The 17,211-nt window shown below is 34.1% G+C and overlaps 1 protein-coding gene across 13 annotated transcripts in view; it reads right to left on the bottom strand.

Annotated features, from left to right (window-relative positions):
• Positions 1–17,211, bottom strand: part of LOC138175868 (semaphorin-3D) — a 252,743-nt gene that overhangs the window by 66,705 nt on the left and 168,827 nt on the right. For all 13 annotated transcript variants that reach the window (XM_069106478.1, XM_069106485.1, XM_069106477.1 and 10 more), the window contains one exon: positions 9,616–9,758. In XM_069106478.1, coding sequence (XP_068962579.1) covers positions 9,616–9,758 — 143 coding nt within the window. The remainder of the gene's footprint in view (positions 1–9,615; positions 9,759–17,211) is intronic.

Here is a 17,211-nt window from a genome sequence, read left to right as displayed (position 1 = left end):
CCGAGCAAACACACATCTGTAACTTTGAGGGCTCTAAATCTCTCATTTGGGTTTAAGTGACACACGGAAAGCAAGCACAAACCCCACAACTTGGTGAAAAATCAATCAATATGGAAAAGTGTCACAGGACTAAGAAACAACAATCCTGAAAGGTAGTGATTGTCATACAAGGACAGTATATCAAATCCGGCCATTTGAATGTAACTGAAGCTCCCAGCTATTAATTAGACCCCCAGGCAAGTTATGTGGAAGGCCCATCCAACTGAATTCCTGGCATGAACAAAAGGAAATACTGCAAAACAAAGAGGAGAATTGGCATAACCTTCTGGGCTCTGGAATCTCTGTAGCAAATGTAACCTAATGGATTAATCCTCCCAAAACAAATAGAATCTGAAGCAATTAAAAACAAGGAGGAGGTGGAAAGTTAAGAGCAAAAACTTCCCCGAAGTGATTTATATTACCATCTCTGTAATATGAAGCGCAACTAAAAAAAAAAAAAAACAACCAAAAACTATCTGTAGAGATAAAAGTAATGGTATGTAAAAGTGCTTAATTTAAAAAGGTAAATATATTTAAAATATATTGTTTTATGCCTTTGCCGCTTTATTTATTTAGCTTTTAGTATTTTGTTACAAAGTTCTGCATATGTTTTCCAGGTGAATATGGATGAGATCATACAAAGAGGATTTGGCAACTGATTATAAGGGAGGGGTTACGAAAAGGAGTCCAAGAAATGTCAGAGGTATTTGAGGTTGAGTGACTTAACTGTTGGGATGCTCAATTAAAAATTATTGTCAAATGACCAATGAGTTGATATGCAATGGGAGGAATTAAATATCAGTAACAAAGTTCTTGGTATAAATGAAACAAGAAGAAAAAAGGAAATTGCAACTAAACTTCTCCTTGGAGAAAAACAACAACAACAAAAAAAATTGTTGAAGCTGCTTCTATCATGTGTCCAGAGGCAATAAGAAACATAATTTCCTGGGACACTATGTCAATTGGTTTTGCAGTTCTTATGACAAGAATTTTCCATAATACTACCATGAAGATTATGGTAGCACATACTTCTACATCTGTTGCACAGGATAAGGAAGGGGAGAAATAATACAAAGAACTCTATACAATTCTCTGAATTAAATAAACATATGTTTTAATACTTAGTGACTTCAGTGCAAAGGTAGGCATAAGGAAGAATTGTGAAAAAATATGACTCAGGTTTCCAAAATGAAAGAATTCAAAGGCTTATAGACTACATGGAAGCCTCAATTTTATAGACTATGAATGCTTTCTTCAGTAAGTGAGGCAGGTGGTGCTAGACATGGTAAATACCAAATATATAATTTAAAATGAAATGACTATATCATAAGAGGGAGGAAATGACTGGTAACCAATGTGGGAGTGATTTCTTCCACTGATCTCATATGCTCCCATGGGTTCAATTATTTTCTATTTGGAAATGACTCCCAGATCTATGTATCAAGCCTCGGTCTCCCTCATGAGCATCACCAACTGACTAATGAACATTTCCAAATGGATCTCTTGTGCATCTCAAACTCAACATTTTCCAAATAAATCCCATATTTCCCTCCAAACTCTTCCCTTTTCCTAACTTCTCTATTTCTTTTATGGATACTACCAGCTTGTAGTCATCTCAATTTTAAATATTAGAGTCAGTCCAGATTCTTCCTCACCCTCAAATCTAAATAACTATCAACTTTTTTCATACTACCTCTGCACTTATCTCTTGCCCATCTCTTTTCTCTACTTATATCCACCTCCCCACTTTAGGCCCTCATTAAATCTCATCTATATTATTTCAAGAGTCTCTTCCATGGTTTCTCTGCATCAAGACTCTCTCTGGTAAACAAAGCTGTCAAATGGATAGCCTTAAAGCACAGGTCTGACCAAATCACCCCAAGGCTCAAAAAAGTCTCTGTGTCTTTATAGCTATGCTATGTTAAAGTACAAGTTTGGAATTTACTTTTTCATAATCTGGCTCCTGCTGACCTTTCCAGCACATTACATATTTGTGGTAGGAGTGGTGCCTGTCTTATTTAGGCTGAACTGATTTCTCTTGAAGGGGACAGGGAGTTCATTCTTAAGCTTATCATTGGTTTGGCTTTTTTGTTGCCTGAAGCATAAAAGGTTTAACCTATGAGGAGTTGGTGTCAGAAGTTTTGGCACATTCCCCCTACACTGTGGAGTTGCCTTTTTGACCAAGAATGGCTGTTGCCCTGGAGAATGCAGAAGTCAAAGGGAATGATGTTTTATCTGAATTGTATCCTTTTAAATATTACCTTAAGTAACATTGCTTTTTATTTGATTTTATGTTTTGTGAATGTCTTACTGAATTCAAATCCCAGAAGTGAATCACTCATAGGTCTGAGTTACATGTGGTCCAGAATAACATTCCTTCCCTTTATATACTCTGGGTTCCAGTAAGACTAACCTATTTTACCTTTTCTCTTCTAGAGAATGTTCTTTCTTCTTTCTTTTTAGCAAGTTATCCTCTAGGCCTAGTATATACTTCTTCCTGTCTCCCACTTAGACTCTCCAGCTCCTTTTAAAACTCAGGTCACTAAAGATTCCATCCCTACATGAGGCCTTTCCTGATCTCCCTCCTACTAGTAACACCCCAAAACCCCTGCTGAAGTGCTTCATATTTCCTTTGTATATACTTATGTGTATGCACATGTTGTTTTCCTCAATAGAACATAAGTTCCTTAAGGACAGGGGCTGTCAGCTTTTTAATTCCCTGTATCTTATCTAGTGCTTGGAATACAGTACTTAATTAATGCTTATTGATTGAGGGGCCTGATTTCCTGATAAGCTCTCTGTATATAATCAAACCACTGACTTGTTAGAACAAAATTCAAAATCAATACCAAGTTAAATTTAAAATATTGGGTGGTTAGGAGGTACAATGGGAAGAGTGCCAGGCCTGAAGTCAGGAAGACTAATCTTCCTGAGTTCAAATCCAGTCTCAGACACTTACTACCTGTGTGACCCTGGGTATATCACTTAACCCTGCTTCTCTCAGTTTTTTCATCTATAAAATGAGAAGGAGAAGGAAATGGCAAATCATTACAGGACTTTGCCAAGGAAACCCCAAATGAGGTCATAGAGAGTATGATATGACTGAACAAGAAAAATTAAAAATTAGAAGATCAGAAGTGCAATTAAATAAGTTTCAACTTGATCTGAAGCTGTTGATAATAAAAATGGCAAATAAAAAAAATCACTGCTATAATTATGATTTCCTAGGGAAATTTATCTAATCAATCATCACAGCAAAAAGATTAAAAAAAGCCCTGAAGTTAGCAAATACTCATTGATCTCCTTATTAAATGAAGAGATATAGCAACTAAGGGGAGCTCCAGTTTAAAATAGAAATTAGTTTGCTAAATCTTATGATAGAAGATAGTAGATTATATGCAATTCTACCACATGCACCAAAAACAAACAAACCAAAAAGATATGGACAGAAAGCCAGCTAGCAGAATCTATTAAGGTACACTGTCCCGAGAATGCAAAAATAACTATGAAAAAAGTATAACAGAGATTTTAAAAAATGGGAAAAAATGTGTCAGGATTTCTAGAACAAATCCCTTTTTTTCCATCAGTAATACTGGAATCATCATATTTGGATTCTAATACCAGATTTTTACATGAATTAAATGTAGAAATGTCACTTAAGGAAACAAAGAGGAAGAACAGGTGGACTGAACTAAATATACAAAAGGAGATCCTTTGGAACTGAAAGTGACAGTTTTGAAATTCTTGAGAGATTAATTCTCAACAGAACCGAAGTAAAGGGGAACACCCAACATTTGGGGGAGAAAAAATGCAGATGCTATTTCTGCTGGGAAAAAAATGATGAAGAAAAAAGATTACTAACATAACCTTTATGTCTACTTTCTCATATCTACAAATATGTATGGAAATTATCTACACATGTCTTGAGAACAACCTTGATGAAAGTCAAAGAAGAGAATATGTTTTTACAAATGATATTTCAAAACAGTCCATTTTCCAACAGAAATACATTAGTGAACAGTGCAGAGAATACCTGTTCCCACCATACTTATGGTTTGTTGATCATAAAAAGTAAATCTGTCAATAAAAAATGTCTCTCTTCTCTTAAAGCCTCTCTTCTAACAAGCTGGTCTCACACATACATCAACACAGAGAAGAGTCTTGGAAAAATGCAACAACAAAACTACCTTTATTTGTCCATTTTCTGAGTATGTTTATCAAGTGAGTCATAAAGTGGTGCTTGCCACTGTTATGGAAGATGTCCAACAGTGTCCAAATGAAAAACAGACTTTCTTTAGACTGTGAGATATTTTAAGATACTTCTCTTTGCAGGTGGCTTTGTGATGACTGTGTTAAACCCTAGGACATTTCAGGACCTTCTAAATTCAATTGGTAGTTACTTCAAAGAACTTGGAGTATCAGGAAAAAAAAAAACCCTAAGTGAATGAAGAAAACCTACTGCTCAGGTTGCAATATGCAGTTAGTTCAATATTCTATAGAATATAAGCATCAGTATAAGCAATCCTGGGTAGTCATTGCAGATGGCCAGTAAACTGGACCCAGAATTGAATGGGAGGAAGAAAGTGAAGCTAGACTGTACTTAGGAAACTTAGTAGTGCTTTTAAACTCCAAATTCCTCCATAGAAAGTCTGATCCTTTTAATATCAATATTCTTCCAATATTTAACCCATAGGAAGTATGAAACACTACCGTTGCTAAGGAACAAAATGTAGGTCACCCAAAAGGCAATGGAAAATGTATAGTAGTGTAGTTGTTTTAGCATTGTTACCAATGAAGCGTGGAATAACAGTAATATTAAAGGTATCATCCAAAGAGAGGCATAACAGTAATTTAAATTGGGCCTGTTATGTGGCAAGAACAAAGGATCACAGAACCACAGTTCGTGAACTGCAGAGGTGTCCAGGTAACGTCAAGAGAAATGTCTATCTCACAGTGAGTATATACCCTGCAAAGGACAAATAGGGGGGAAGAGACTAGATTGTACTAGATGAGAAAGGATGGATGGATTGCAATCTAAATTATGGGAAGAAGTACCCACATCAATAAGATCACAAATGCATTGTAGGGTGCCAATACTTATTAATACAAATATATGTGCATCACACTTTTATTCAAAACATAGAGATGTTCAAAAATGAATAAATCTTTTAAAACAATTTACTTTAAAAAATATTTATCAAGATTTCTTGAATCTGGAACTGATTCCAGAGAAAACAATTAGGAAAAAATAGGCAACTTTTTAATATTTTTAACATTAACATGCATTTTTTGAGTATAAATTTAACATAAATTTTCTCTTCATTTAGTGTTTTCACTACTGTATAAACATAATAGAATGAAAGAATAAGAAAATCTGACTACAAATGCCATTTAATATTGGACAAAATGAATTTGAGCATTTTGTTTTACTAACTGAAAGGCATAATACTAATGGCCAAATTCAGTAGTAACATATTAATAACATTGTATATATATAATATATATATATACATATATAATAGTATAACATTTTTGATTATTCAGATAAATTGGAAATGAAAAATATCAATAGTATTTTGTGATTTTTAAATCATATGCTAGCTTAAAAGCCTGAAAGTATCCCTATAATTAATATATTAATTCTATTTTTCTACATAAATATTTGATTATCCTGGCAATAAGAAAATTGATTTTTAAAATTTATATAATTGTTACAATTTATTGATATAGGTTGAATGATCTGTTATCAGACTAGTACAATAGATTCTTTTTCTCAGTCTACTATAGTCTAGAGAAGCGGTATTAGGCAAAAAGTTAAGACTACTTGGAATCAGGAAGGCCTAGGTTTAAGTCCAATTATTAACACATACTGCCTTCCTGACCTTGAGCAAGTCAACATTTTAGTGACCCAGTTAACTCTTTAAGACACTAAGTTGCAAAGCAGTTTCTAATCTGTATTGGAGGAATGTTTTTCCTCTCTGAGAATTCCTTACTTACTCCAAGGAAATCACAGGCAACATTTAGGAAAAAAATAGATTGGACTAGATGCCTGACGATATTCCTTCCGGCAGTGGAATTCTGTGATCCAGCTTATGCTTTATCAATTAAATTCTCTAAAGCAGAATTTTAGTTAGGGTGGCTACATTTGTAGAAAATACAGTAATCATGCATCTTTTTTTTTGAACTGAGAATTGCTTCATTAGAAACTGAATAAAGCATCTGGAATCTTCAATGTCTATCAATCCAGACAAGAAAGCTTTGTAGACAAGCTCAAATAGCTTTAAAAGTTTTCTGTTTGACAGAAAAAAAGCCTCCAGTTCTAAGCAAACATACCTAACACCTGCCACAATTTATCACTAAATCATTAAAGTTAAAAAGACAGCTAAAGTGCATTGAAATTAAAGGAATGCAAAGACAATACATATAACCTAACATTCAGTACTCAAAAGCTGAACTAAGAATGTAATTTATGAGAAATTCCTGTATTCTTAAGAGAAGGTTGTTGAAGTGAGTTGAGAAAAGAGATATACTTAGCGTCCCCAAAACAAAGCAGTACAAACAATTCCACCTAGGTTTTGCATGTACTCTGTGTGTGTGTTTGTATGTTATTCTAAGAAAAGTCAGTTCATCCATCAAATCTTATTTGATCTCACAATTCGGTGGTTTTTGTCCTTCAGACAAGTACAAGTCAAAATCTAGCTGTGTGGTCTCTTTTCTCAGTAGCAAAAAAGATTCATTGTTCATTGAGACATACATTACCCTTTTTTTCCCCAGTTTTATTTTACTCTGAATAAACCAACATTTGAGACATGCAGGATTAAGAATTTAGTACCTACTTTTCAGAAACCACTTGGATTTTTTAACCTAATAATCCAAAAATTGTGATAAAGTAGCTTGCTGTGCCTCTGCAACTGGTCTCAGACATAAAAAGACCTGGGTTCAAGTCCTTTTTTGGATGTACTGTGTGACTGTGGGAAAATGATTGATTTCTCAATTCTCTAGACCAGGCATATCAAACACATGGCCCATGTTGGCGGAGGCTCACAGCACTCCCCAGTGTGGCCTCTTTCAGATTAAAATGCACTCTGGAAATACTTAGCAACATAAATAGAATATGATTTATTTAATATTAATTATTATAATTAATTATTATTAATATAATAGAATATGATAATAACACCTGGCCATGTAACCTTGAGCAAGTTACTTAACCCCAATTGCTTAAAAAAAAAACCTAATTCAACAAGTAACACACAGAGATCTTTCTATGCAGATGAGGGACCCCCATTTCTATTTGAGTTTGACACCACCACTATTAAGAGATTATCTAAGGAAGTTATGGAAACAGTGGCTCTCCTGCACTGGTAGGAGGAGTTACTTCACCTGAAAGTTCCCTACATGGAGTTCCTAATCTTGTGTAAAAGTTTAAGAAAAAGAACATCAAAAAATAATTCCACCCCTGAATCTATTTTATAGCATCTGAACCAGTAAAGAAAATCTTATTTATTAAACTGAAAAGAATCCATCAATTAACATATCTTAAGTGCCTATATATATGTCAGGCACTGTGCTAAGCTCTGGGGATCCTGAACCTGGGATTTTACTGGAATAAAAAAACTCTCTAATGAGGAATTTTTTTTTCCTTCAATGTAGATTGGCACCTCCATTGCAGTTTCTAATCTTAGAGACCCACCCAGACTAAAGGGAGCGTAAATTATTTGCCCTAGGGCACCCAGTTCATATTTGTCAGAAGCAAGATTTAAGCTCTGGTGTCCCTGGCTTTTGGAGCCATCACTCTATACATTATGTCATGAATGATTCTTATTAATTTAAAATGACTCCTTTGAAAAAATCTATTGGCCAAATCAATAGCTAAGAATTGAAAACCAGAGTTTCTGTAAATGTACAGTTGTCTGGTAAATACTGAATCTTTCACCTGAAAGTTATTAGGCTCTTTCAAGTTCTTCCAATTGGTTGTAAATTGAATATGTCTGTGAAATATTAAAACAAGATGTATGTTTTAACATTGAAGAGTATATTGGAGATTACCTTCTTAAACACTCACCCTTCCTCATTTGACAAATGAAAAAATAATCAGACTTTCCTAAGGTCACTGGCTACTTAGCCACCTAGTTAATGGCAGAGCCAATACTAGAATCCAGGTCTTTAGGCCAGAAATCCAGAGTTCTTTCCACTTCATAAAGCTGCTTCCTGATATATGTAAATAAATGTCAATCTAAAGTACTAATTTAAAGAATATTTAAGCATACTTTAGTAAAGAAACAGTCTTCTAATATCTCTAAGTCAACAGCTGATTCTCTCTGGGCAATCAGCTTCAATTAAGAATGCTATAATTTCTTAGATTCTGAAAGAGTCAGGATCCTTTGTTGAGATTCTGTCCCCTAAGGGAGACAGGATCTGTGGGCCAGGCAATAGTGGCCAATGTGTACTAGGTAAAGAATGATCTGTGCTGACTAGCTGGCTTCAATCAAAGACAGTTTTCATTAGAGCTTTCAGTTCAATGCTGGTAAGTATTCCGGTCCCTCAAAGTGCCCAGATGCCTCAGGGCACAGATTTGAGATAAAGGATACAATGGCTCTAGGGAAAGAAAATAAAAAAGTTTGTAGAAGAACAAAAGAAGGTCCCTTCTAAGAGGGCTTATTAACTTTAAAACATCACTTGTTAACAACTTAATTTATGCTAGGGATCTATATTTTACCCGAGCTAATGACAATAAGATATGCTAAAAAAAAAAAAGTTTGAACTACTGAAGCCAAATACATGTCCATGAGAGATTTATTCTTTCCATAAAATTATTGAAATGGAGCAGGAAAAGAATTTTATAGTGTTCTAAATTTCCTATGACATTCATCTAATTCATAACCTTAAAAAGACTAACTTTAGCAGAGACTAAAAACAATCCTATGTTCTGTCCCATTTTTTTCTCAAAACTTGGATCTGTATTAAGGATGCAAAAACCCTTCATTTTCATATTACACTTATAATTCAGTATATTTTTTTCTTCATTGCATTCATCAATCAATCAAGCAACAACTATTTATTAAGCCCCTTACAATGTGCCAGTTATTAAGTTAAAAAAATAAAGGGGAAACAAAGAAAAAGTTAAAATAGTTCCTTTCCTCAAGAAGCTTACATTCTAATGAAAACATGTTTATAGGCAGGGTTTTGATGAAATCTGAAATTGATTTGCTTCAGACTTGAATCTCAGGTACTCTTTATAAATTGCAATTAATGTATTAGGCACTTAGAGGACTGATAAGTAGAAAAGGCTGGTGCAACAAAGAATAATTAATGAAGGTAGTGACTTCTAGAGTTCTCTTATATACAAGCTCAGGAATCAGTTTAAGCACCCGGCGAATGAGTTTCAAAATTTAAGTTAATTTTCTTCTGCTGGGTCTCAATGATTTCTCAGCTTGTGAGATTTGTGTAGGTTGCTAGGCTCAGTAAGTGAAAAAAAGCAAAGCCTTTTTTCTTTCTTTCAGTGCAAGAAGGAAACGAAATGTTACTTATGAACAACATAAGCTGCTTCAAATAAGCAAATTTATTACATCTTACCTTACAAACCCTTCCAACTCGAGATAACATAGTCTTATCAGAGGTACTGCCTTCTTGAGATGATTCACGAAAGAAGAAATATATTTTATCATCATCTTGGTTGTATGTATCCGGTATGGGAAAAGTTCCAATAAATTTTGCTCCTATAAAGAGAATGAAAAAGGTAGGGAACAAACATTTAATAAGTACCTACTCTGTGCCAAGCACATTACTAATTGCTTTACAAATACATCATTTGAGAGTAATATAGACTATAAAAAATATGGGAAGGATTCAACATGGAAAATATCTTCTGAAAGAAAAGCCATCTAACTGTCAATTATTGGAGGCTTGTATGATCTAATAATGATCTTGAAAACATTCTGAGAAGACATTAAAATTTTCAACAGATTGTCAAAGGGGTCCATGACAAGATAGATTGCCCCAGGTTTGCAAAGTCTCATAGTGGAATGTCGCCCAAAAGGGCATGGAAAGGGCTCATGGGAGGTATATTTGTTGCCTCTTCAAGGAGGAAACACACAAGAAAAGCACCAAAAAGAAGTGTGGCTGCTACACATGCTAAACCTTCTTAGAACCACAGTGGAAAGGTCAGTGGCCAGGGGACACCAAAGGTGGATGAGCAGCCTTGGAAAGGGCTCAGCAAACCCTCACACCAGACACCCCCTACGGGAGGCAGCGCACAAGACTACCTGCAGGATTCTACAAGTCACAAAACATCATGAGATCACCTATAGTGAATAATGCAGCCAGATGTTGAAATGTGCAAAGGTCTTAAGGGATAATAAAACATTGGGATAAATTCCAGGATGGTCACAGTTACTTCAAGGGATGTCTATTAAATTTCTCTCTAGATGATCTCATCTACTTCTTTAATGATTAGGTTATTTAGATAACCTTTCTCATGCTTATTCAAAAACTATTTTTTAATTTATATCTTTCTCATCATGTTGTCTCTTTTATTTTTTTTACCCCTAGGAACTTTGTGAACATGATTCTTCTGTAGGAGAAATTATAAAATAAGTATTTGATCTTCTTCTTAAACATGTCTTGTTATATGCATTACAGCAAAATAGCTATAAAACACTACCATGGTGATGACAGAAATAATAGCCTAACACATATGTGCTATTATATAATTTCATCATATTAAAGAAATATTCTGCCTACAGTATTTATAGCAGTGTTATCTGAGAATGATTTTATAATATAATTTGACATCAGATATTAGCTATGGGCTTGCTGCAACATTTGAGCTAGTATCCTTAACAATTTAATGTACTCTGAATCCTAAATAATACACATTATAAAATTGGGGCATATTAAATCACATAAATTTTAGCACCATGAATTTTGATTTTCACTCAAGTTGTTCTCTTTGGAATTCATAATCATATTGTATTGTTAAAATATTGTGTAAAGGGGGCAGCTAGGTGGTGCAGTGAATAGAGCACTGGTCCTGGAGTCAGGAAGACCTGAATTCAAATCTAACCTCAGAAACTTACTAGCTATGAGACCCTGGGCAAACCATTCATTCAACTTCTGTTTCCCTAGGTTTCCTCAACTGTAAAATGGGAATGAAGACAATAGGTACCTCCCAGGGTTATTATAAGGATCAAATGAGATAATATTTGTTAAAGCCATTAGTACAGTGCCTGGCACATATTAGTTACTAAGTTAATATTAAATATTCCCTTCCCCTTATTAAATTTGATCTTATGTGATTCAGCCCCCATTCTAACCCATCAAGATCTGTACACATGCTGTTATCCAGTGTGCTACCTTTCTCTTCCAGGCTTCTGTCATCTGTATATATAAGTAAATCATCTATGTTTTTATCTAAATGATCAAAAAGTTGAATAGCAGACTACCAATACCACATATACTGAATATCCACTGGTAAATCAAATATTTTAAAACTTTCATTTCCCCCTATGGAAAACAAACTTCCTTACATCAGAACTTATTGATTTCCTATCCACAACTTTTTTGATTATAAACTTCTCAAGGACAGGAACTAAAACTATTTAGTTCCTTTTTTTAATACCTCCCCTCCCCAACATCTTGGAAGGTGCTTTGTACCCTGAATATAACTGAATATAGATGATGGAATCTTTCATCATTTAGCCAATTTTAACATATGCCTCCACATGTACATGTAATAGCTGAGCAAATGACTACTTTTTGTTTTCACAAAGTGAGTATTTCATCAGATTTTTCTATTGTTTTTCCTCTACAGAGTTGGAAACTTGCAGATAATAGAACAAGTTCATATATAGCACTTCCTAGAAAAGTCTAAAACACAACTGTTTCACATTCTGAAAATAAAGAGTTAAAGCTAAAGTTCTCATCTATCACCAGAAAGGAGAGAAAAATAGATATCTGTCTACGTCTAATGCGCACTAAGAAATCTTTATACATTTAGAGTCTTCATTTGCCCCTAATGTCCTTGCCCTATTAAAAACTTAACTATCATATCACATTTTAAATTTTATTTTGTAACTTCTTGTAATTTTATAATTTAGAATATCAAATTTAAAAAATATATATGTATATATATATATATAATTTATATGATGGCAAGGATATAACATTATTCTTAGAGAGTTTTACCATAATATAATTTTATAAGAATGCCTAAAAACAGTAAGTGCCTTCCTCAGATTTATGCCTGCCATGACTAGAAAAGCCAATTAGACACTAAAAATGTCTTTGTATCACTCACAGCACATGGCACTGTGCTTTTCATATTTGGTTGAAGCTTAACAAACTGCTGAATGAATGAACTTTTTCTTTACAAGTTCACTCTTAAAAGTAAGAGGTAAAACGGAAATATGAATATTTTTGATTCTTGGTCTGTCAATGCTTTTGGCAACTTTTGTCATTTTAATTAATTTTGCCATCCTTTGATGAAAATAAACAAACAGTGATTCCTTCAAATATATACCAGTAATCACTAGAAAAGCCAAATGGACACTATATTTCTGAATAATCATCATTTTCTACAGTGAAAAATTGCATTGTGCAGGCAGTTTTCCCTATGATACGGAAGATGTACTAGTAGGTGGTACACAGAAATAAGGAAAAGAGGATTAGAAATCAAGTGGATAAATTCAACTGAATGAGAATTTATTAGGAGAGTACTTGAAGTGACTGTTGACTAGTGATCCTCTCTCCCTATTCCAATTGTGAAAAGAACAAAAGCTGTTTAAAATTACCATGGACACTGAGGTCAAGACCATGATAAATAGTATTAAACAGAACATACCAATATTTAGACCATCCAGAAGGAAAACATCTCCTGGTGAGATCTTTAACAGGGCGAATTAGTTTCACCAAAGATAAGAGAACTCACATTTCTTGAAAATGGATTAGTCAAAGTACTGGAGGATATTTTATAAGGAGTTCTTCTAGTTGCAACTGTGAATTTATTGATTAAAACTAGCTTCTGTTGGTCACAGATGTTAAGGGAAAAGGCATTTCCTATCCACATCCCATTGTATTCATAAATCCAAAAAGACAAAATAGCTAAGATTTATGTAACCTTCCAAAATGGTCACTGGCAATAAGACTAAAAGAAAACTCCTAATGTTAATTGAAAATTGGCTTCAAAATGTATTTATAATTTAAAATCCACATTTGAGTAATTGCAAGTTCATTTATAATTTTAATTAAGTTGTTTGCTTTATCTGTCCAGGACACAAAAGTCACCATTCAAATGCCATTCCAAACCAATTAAAACCCATTAGAAATATTAGCTACAAATTTTTAAAAAATACAAATATTTTTAAACATCGATATAGAAAGTAAAATAAAAAATAAAAGTCTGAAACAGAATTTACTTTTGCAAAGATGTTAAAAAAATGGATGCTATCCCATCAACAAATCATTTGGTCATATTTATGCTACTGATAGTGTTGTATTTGGGAAAAAGAAGAATTAGCCATTAAGTGCTGTTCTATAGCTTGTTCAATTGGACAGTCCATCATCATCAATGTTCATTTTTTCAGGTCTCCCTTATATGCATTTTTTCTGCTCACAATGCCTGGCTCAAAAGAACTTAACAGTTGATAATACACTAATGAAAGATATAAACTGCTGCAATAATGAATTATTGAAAGAAATAAACTGTAAAAATTCCAAAATATCTTCCCACCCCTGGTTTTGAATAAGATATTAAAACCATTTCTAAAGTTAGATTACTGTGTAATAAATTATTGCTATATCAGTTCAAAGTTTAATTTCTAATTACAAAATTATATTCTATAATTATGATTACATATAATCATAAAATTATATTTCTAACTACACAATATATTCGATAGATTTAAATGTATCAAGAGTCAATAAATGTAATCTCATTCTTTCAGATACATAAATCAATATGAATTATTTGAGATATAGTATTACCATATGTATAAAAGTTGAAAAATTGCACACATTCTTATTATTGAACAACAAGAAAACATAAAATCACCTATGACTAAATTCACAAATAAGAATTTGAGTCATTCTAACATTCCAGTATATGACTAATTACATAATTCTTTGCCTATGTGGCTCTAGAAAGATTATAAAGGTCTCAAAATACTTAGTTTGTGATGAATGATTTTGTTTACAAGAAAAAATCAAGTAAATGCTTATATAAACTCCAATGTGCTAGAAAATCCATCATGCAAGGTAAGCAAGTTATCTTAGCTTAAGGAGAAAGGTATACTGTGGAAATCACCAAACCTCCTCCTTCTAGATCAGCTCCTTTAGCAACCATTGAGGGGAGACTGTGGAGAGAAGGCCCAGCTTTCTCATCACCACTGAGATCAACTGCTGATGAACAGACAGACAGGTACAGAAGGGGTGTGAATCCCTCCAGGGCAGACCACACATTCCTGATTCCAGTATAGGCCTCACAATCATCATCTGGGGAAGAAGCTCCTGTGGAGGAGGGGCCAGCCATCTCCACCAACTACTAAGCACCACACACAGGGCAAGCATGCCAACCTAATGGAAGCAGCAAGGCACCCTGAATAAGACAGGATGCAGCATATGCCAGGTGGGTCACCACCTCTCCAAGAACCACAGAATAGCAGTGCTTCCAACCATGATTCTGAGTAGCACCAGCTGTAGATATGTAGCCTGGCATCTTCTCTCACTGGTGCTCTATCCAAAGCTGAACACTCAGAAATGAAAGTTCTTGTCGTAGAAGTCCTTGGTATTGTTCAAAGATTCAACATCAAGCACTGATGTGATTTTTTTCCCCCAGTGGAAATATTAAATTAGAAACATTTCCATTGGAATATTACTGAAACCTAAAAACCAAAGGACTCTTCCATATGAAATACAGCTGCAGCCTTTCATATACTGTTTCCTCTTTTGAGCTCCTTGAAAGCAGGAACTGTCTTACTTTTCTATTTATAGCTCTGGAGCTTAGTATGGTGCTTTACATACAGTAAGCACTAATTAATTAATATTTTACTACTCATTTGTCATTCATATGCCACTTTAATACTGCTTAATGAATTAAGGGCAAGAAATCTCTTTTTTTCTTGAGTTAAATTCATCTTAAATTTTAATTAAATCCATAATTACCATATTAATTACTAATTTACAGAATAACATACTAGAGATAGGTTTGGAAATGATTCTTTGATTAATAAGTAATATCCATATTCTATAAGTTCTATTATTCTAATATCTATATAATTAAATATAGAAAGAATTTCACTCCAATGCTTTAATTGGTACAAGACTAACATATCAAGATTACATATATACTATGAAAAGAGTCTTGACATGCAATGCAATGAAGATCTTTAGAACAGTTCTTTCATTCAAATTGAATGGAATGTTTGAGAGCGGTTTAGAAAAAGGATTTTTTTTCCCCCTTTGGAACTGCTATTTTAGAGATGTAGGGGGCTCCTTGGGGAAGAAATATCCTCTACCAATGTGAATTGGCAACTATGCTATAAATACTAATATTAAAAATGTTTCCTGTGTTACTAATAGATGGGAGGAGTCTTGGTACAGTAGCTAAAGAGCCCAACTCCAAGTCAGAATGGCATAGGTTTAAGTCGTGCCTTTAATATATATTTTAACCCTGTGACCATGGGTAAGCCATTTAACCTCTCTAAAACCAAGACACACCTCTGACTAAATTGATTCCCTCATAGTTGGTTAATGCAAGCGTTTAAATAATCTATACTTTGTCCTATCAAGCAACGTGAGTTTATTTTCCCTAGTGATTGTTGTTTCTGATACTGTGAAGAATGAAATTCTACCCAAGTAAGAGCAAGCAAGTGATCATGTACTGGTGGTGGAAGTAGCCCTGGGCATGGAACACGGCAGAGCATCAAACACCCAGGACAATGGCCATGCAGATGCAATGTGAGATGTGAATAGCTGTCCTTCACGTAACAAAATATCTAACTGGCACATTTGAGAGAACGCTGGGCCTGGAGTCAGGACGACTCTTCTATCTGATCTCAAATCTAGCCTCAGACACTTACTAGATGTATGACCCTAGGCAAGTCACTTAACTCTGCCTTGGTTTCCTCATCTGTAAAATGAGCAGTAGAAGGAAATGGCAAAGCAATCTGAAATATTTCCCAAGAAAGCCCCAAATAGGGTAATGAAGAATCAGACATGACTGAAACAAGCAAATAACAAGCATGAGGTTTCCATTTTTCTGGAGTGTATTTTGCATGTTTAGACACAATTAGATTAAGAAGTTGAGAAAAATTGTGTCCTTCTCTCCCTCTGTCTTTAAGGACAAAAATAAACTGTCCCAGGACCATATGTAAAGCTTAACTTCCCCTCCAAAAGAGAATATATCATAATGTCATAGATTTTTTAAAAATAAAAGAGAATATATCATATCATAGATTTGGGGGGAGGTGTCAAAAGGAATCTTTTAGAACATCTAATCCAGATTATAAATGAAATAGCATCACATAGTAGAAAGAACATTGGACATGGAGTCAAAAGACCTTAGCTCAAATCCTAGTGTGACCACACAACAATTACTTACTTCTCTCAGTCCTAGTTTCCTCATCTGTAAAGTGAAGAATTTTGACCTAGATGAACTGTAAGATATTTTCCAACTTAAAATTGATGATGTTGTATGAATTCTCATAAAAGAGTATCCAATATGTGGTCATTCAGACTTTGCTTGATGACTTCCAGCCATAAGGAAATCCATTACTTTCCAATGTAATCCATTCCACATTTGTAGCTTTAATTATTAGGAATTTTTTCCCCCTTATATCAAGTCCAAATATGATTGACTGCAATTTACAACTATTGATTCTATTTCACCCTGAAGAGTCAAACAGAATGTCAAATCCTTCTTCCATAGAGTAGTTTTTCTAATATTTGAAGATAATTATCATGTCTCCCACTTAAGTCTTTTTTTCTTCAAACTAAATATTCCTAGTTTCTTTAGCTGATTCTTATCTGGAATGATCAACAAGTTGATTGCCTTTTAGTTTATTAATACCCTTCCTAAAATTTGGTACCTAAATGTATACACTCCATATGTGATCTGACTATGGCATAGTATAAAGTGACTAATACTTTCTTGGTTCTGGATATTACAGTTGGAAA

The sequence above is a fragment of the Petaurus breviceps genome, unplaced genomic scaffold (assembly GCF_028583685.1).
Source record: "Petaurus breviceps papuanus isolate PSGF00001 unplaced genomic scaffold, PetGlider_PUasm1.0 79, whole genome shotgun sequence".
NCBI classification, from domain to species: domain Eukaryota; kingdom Metazoa; phylum Chordata; class Mammalia; order Diprotodontia; family Petauridae; genus Petaurus; species Petaurus breviceps.
The sequence above is the reverse complement of the archived record's forward strand: the minus strand, read 5'-3'. Positions and strand labels throughout refer to the sequence as shown.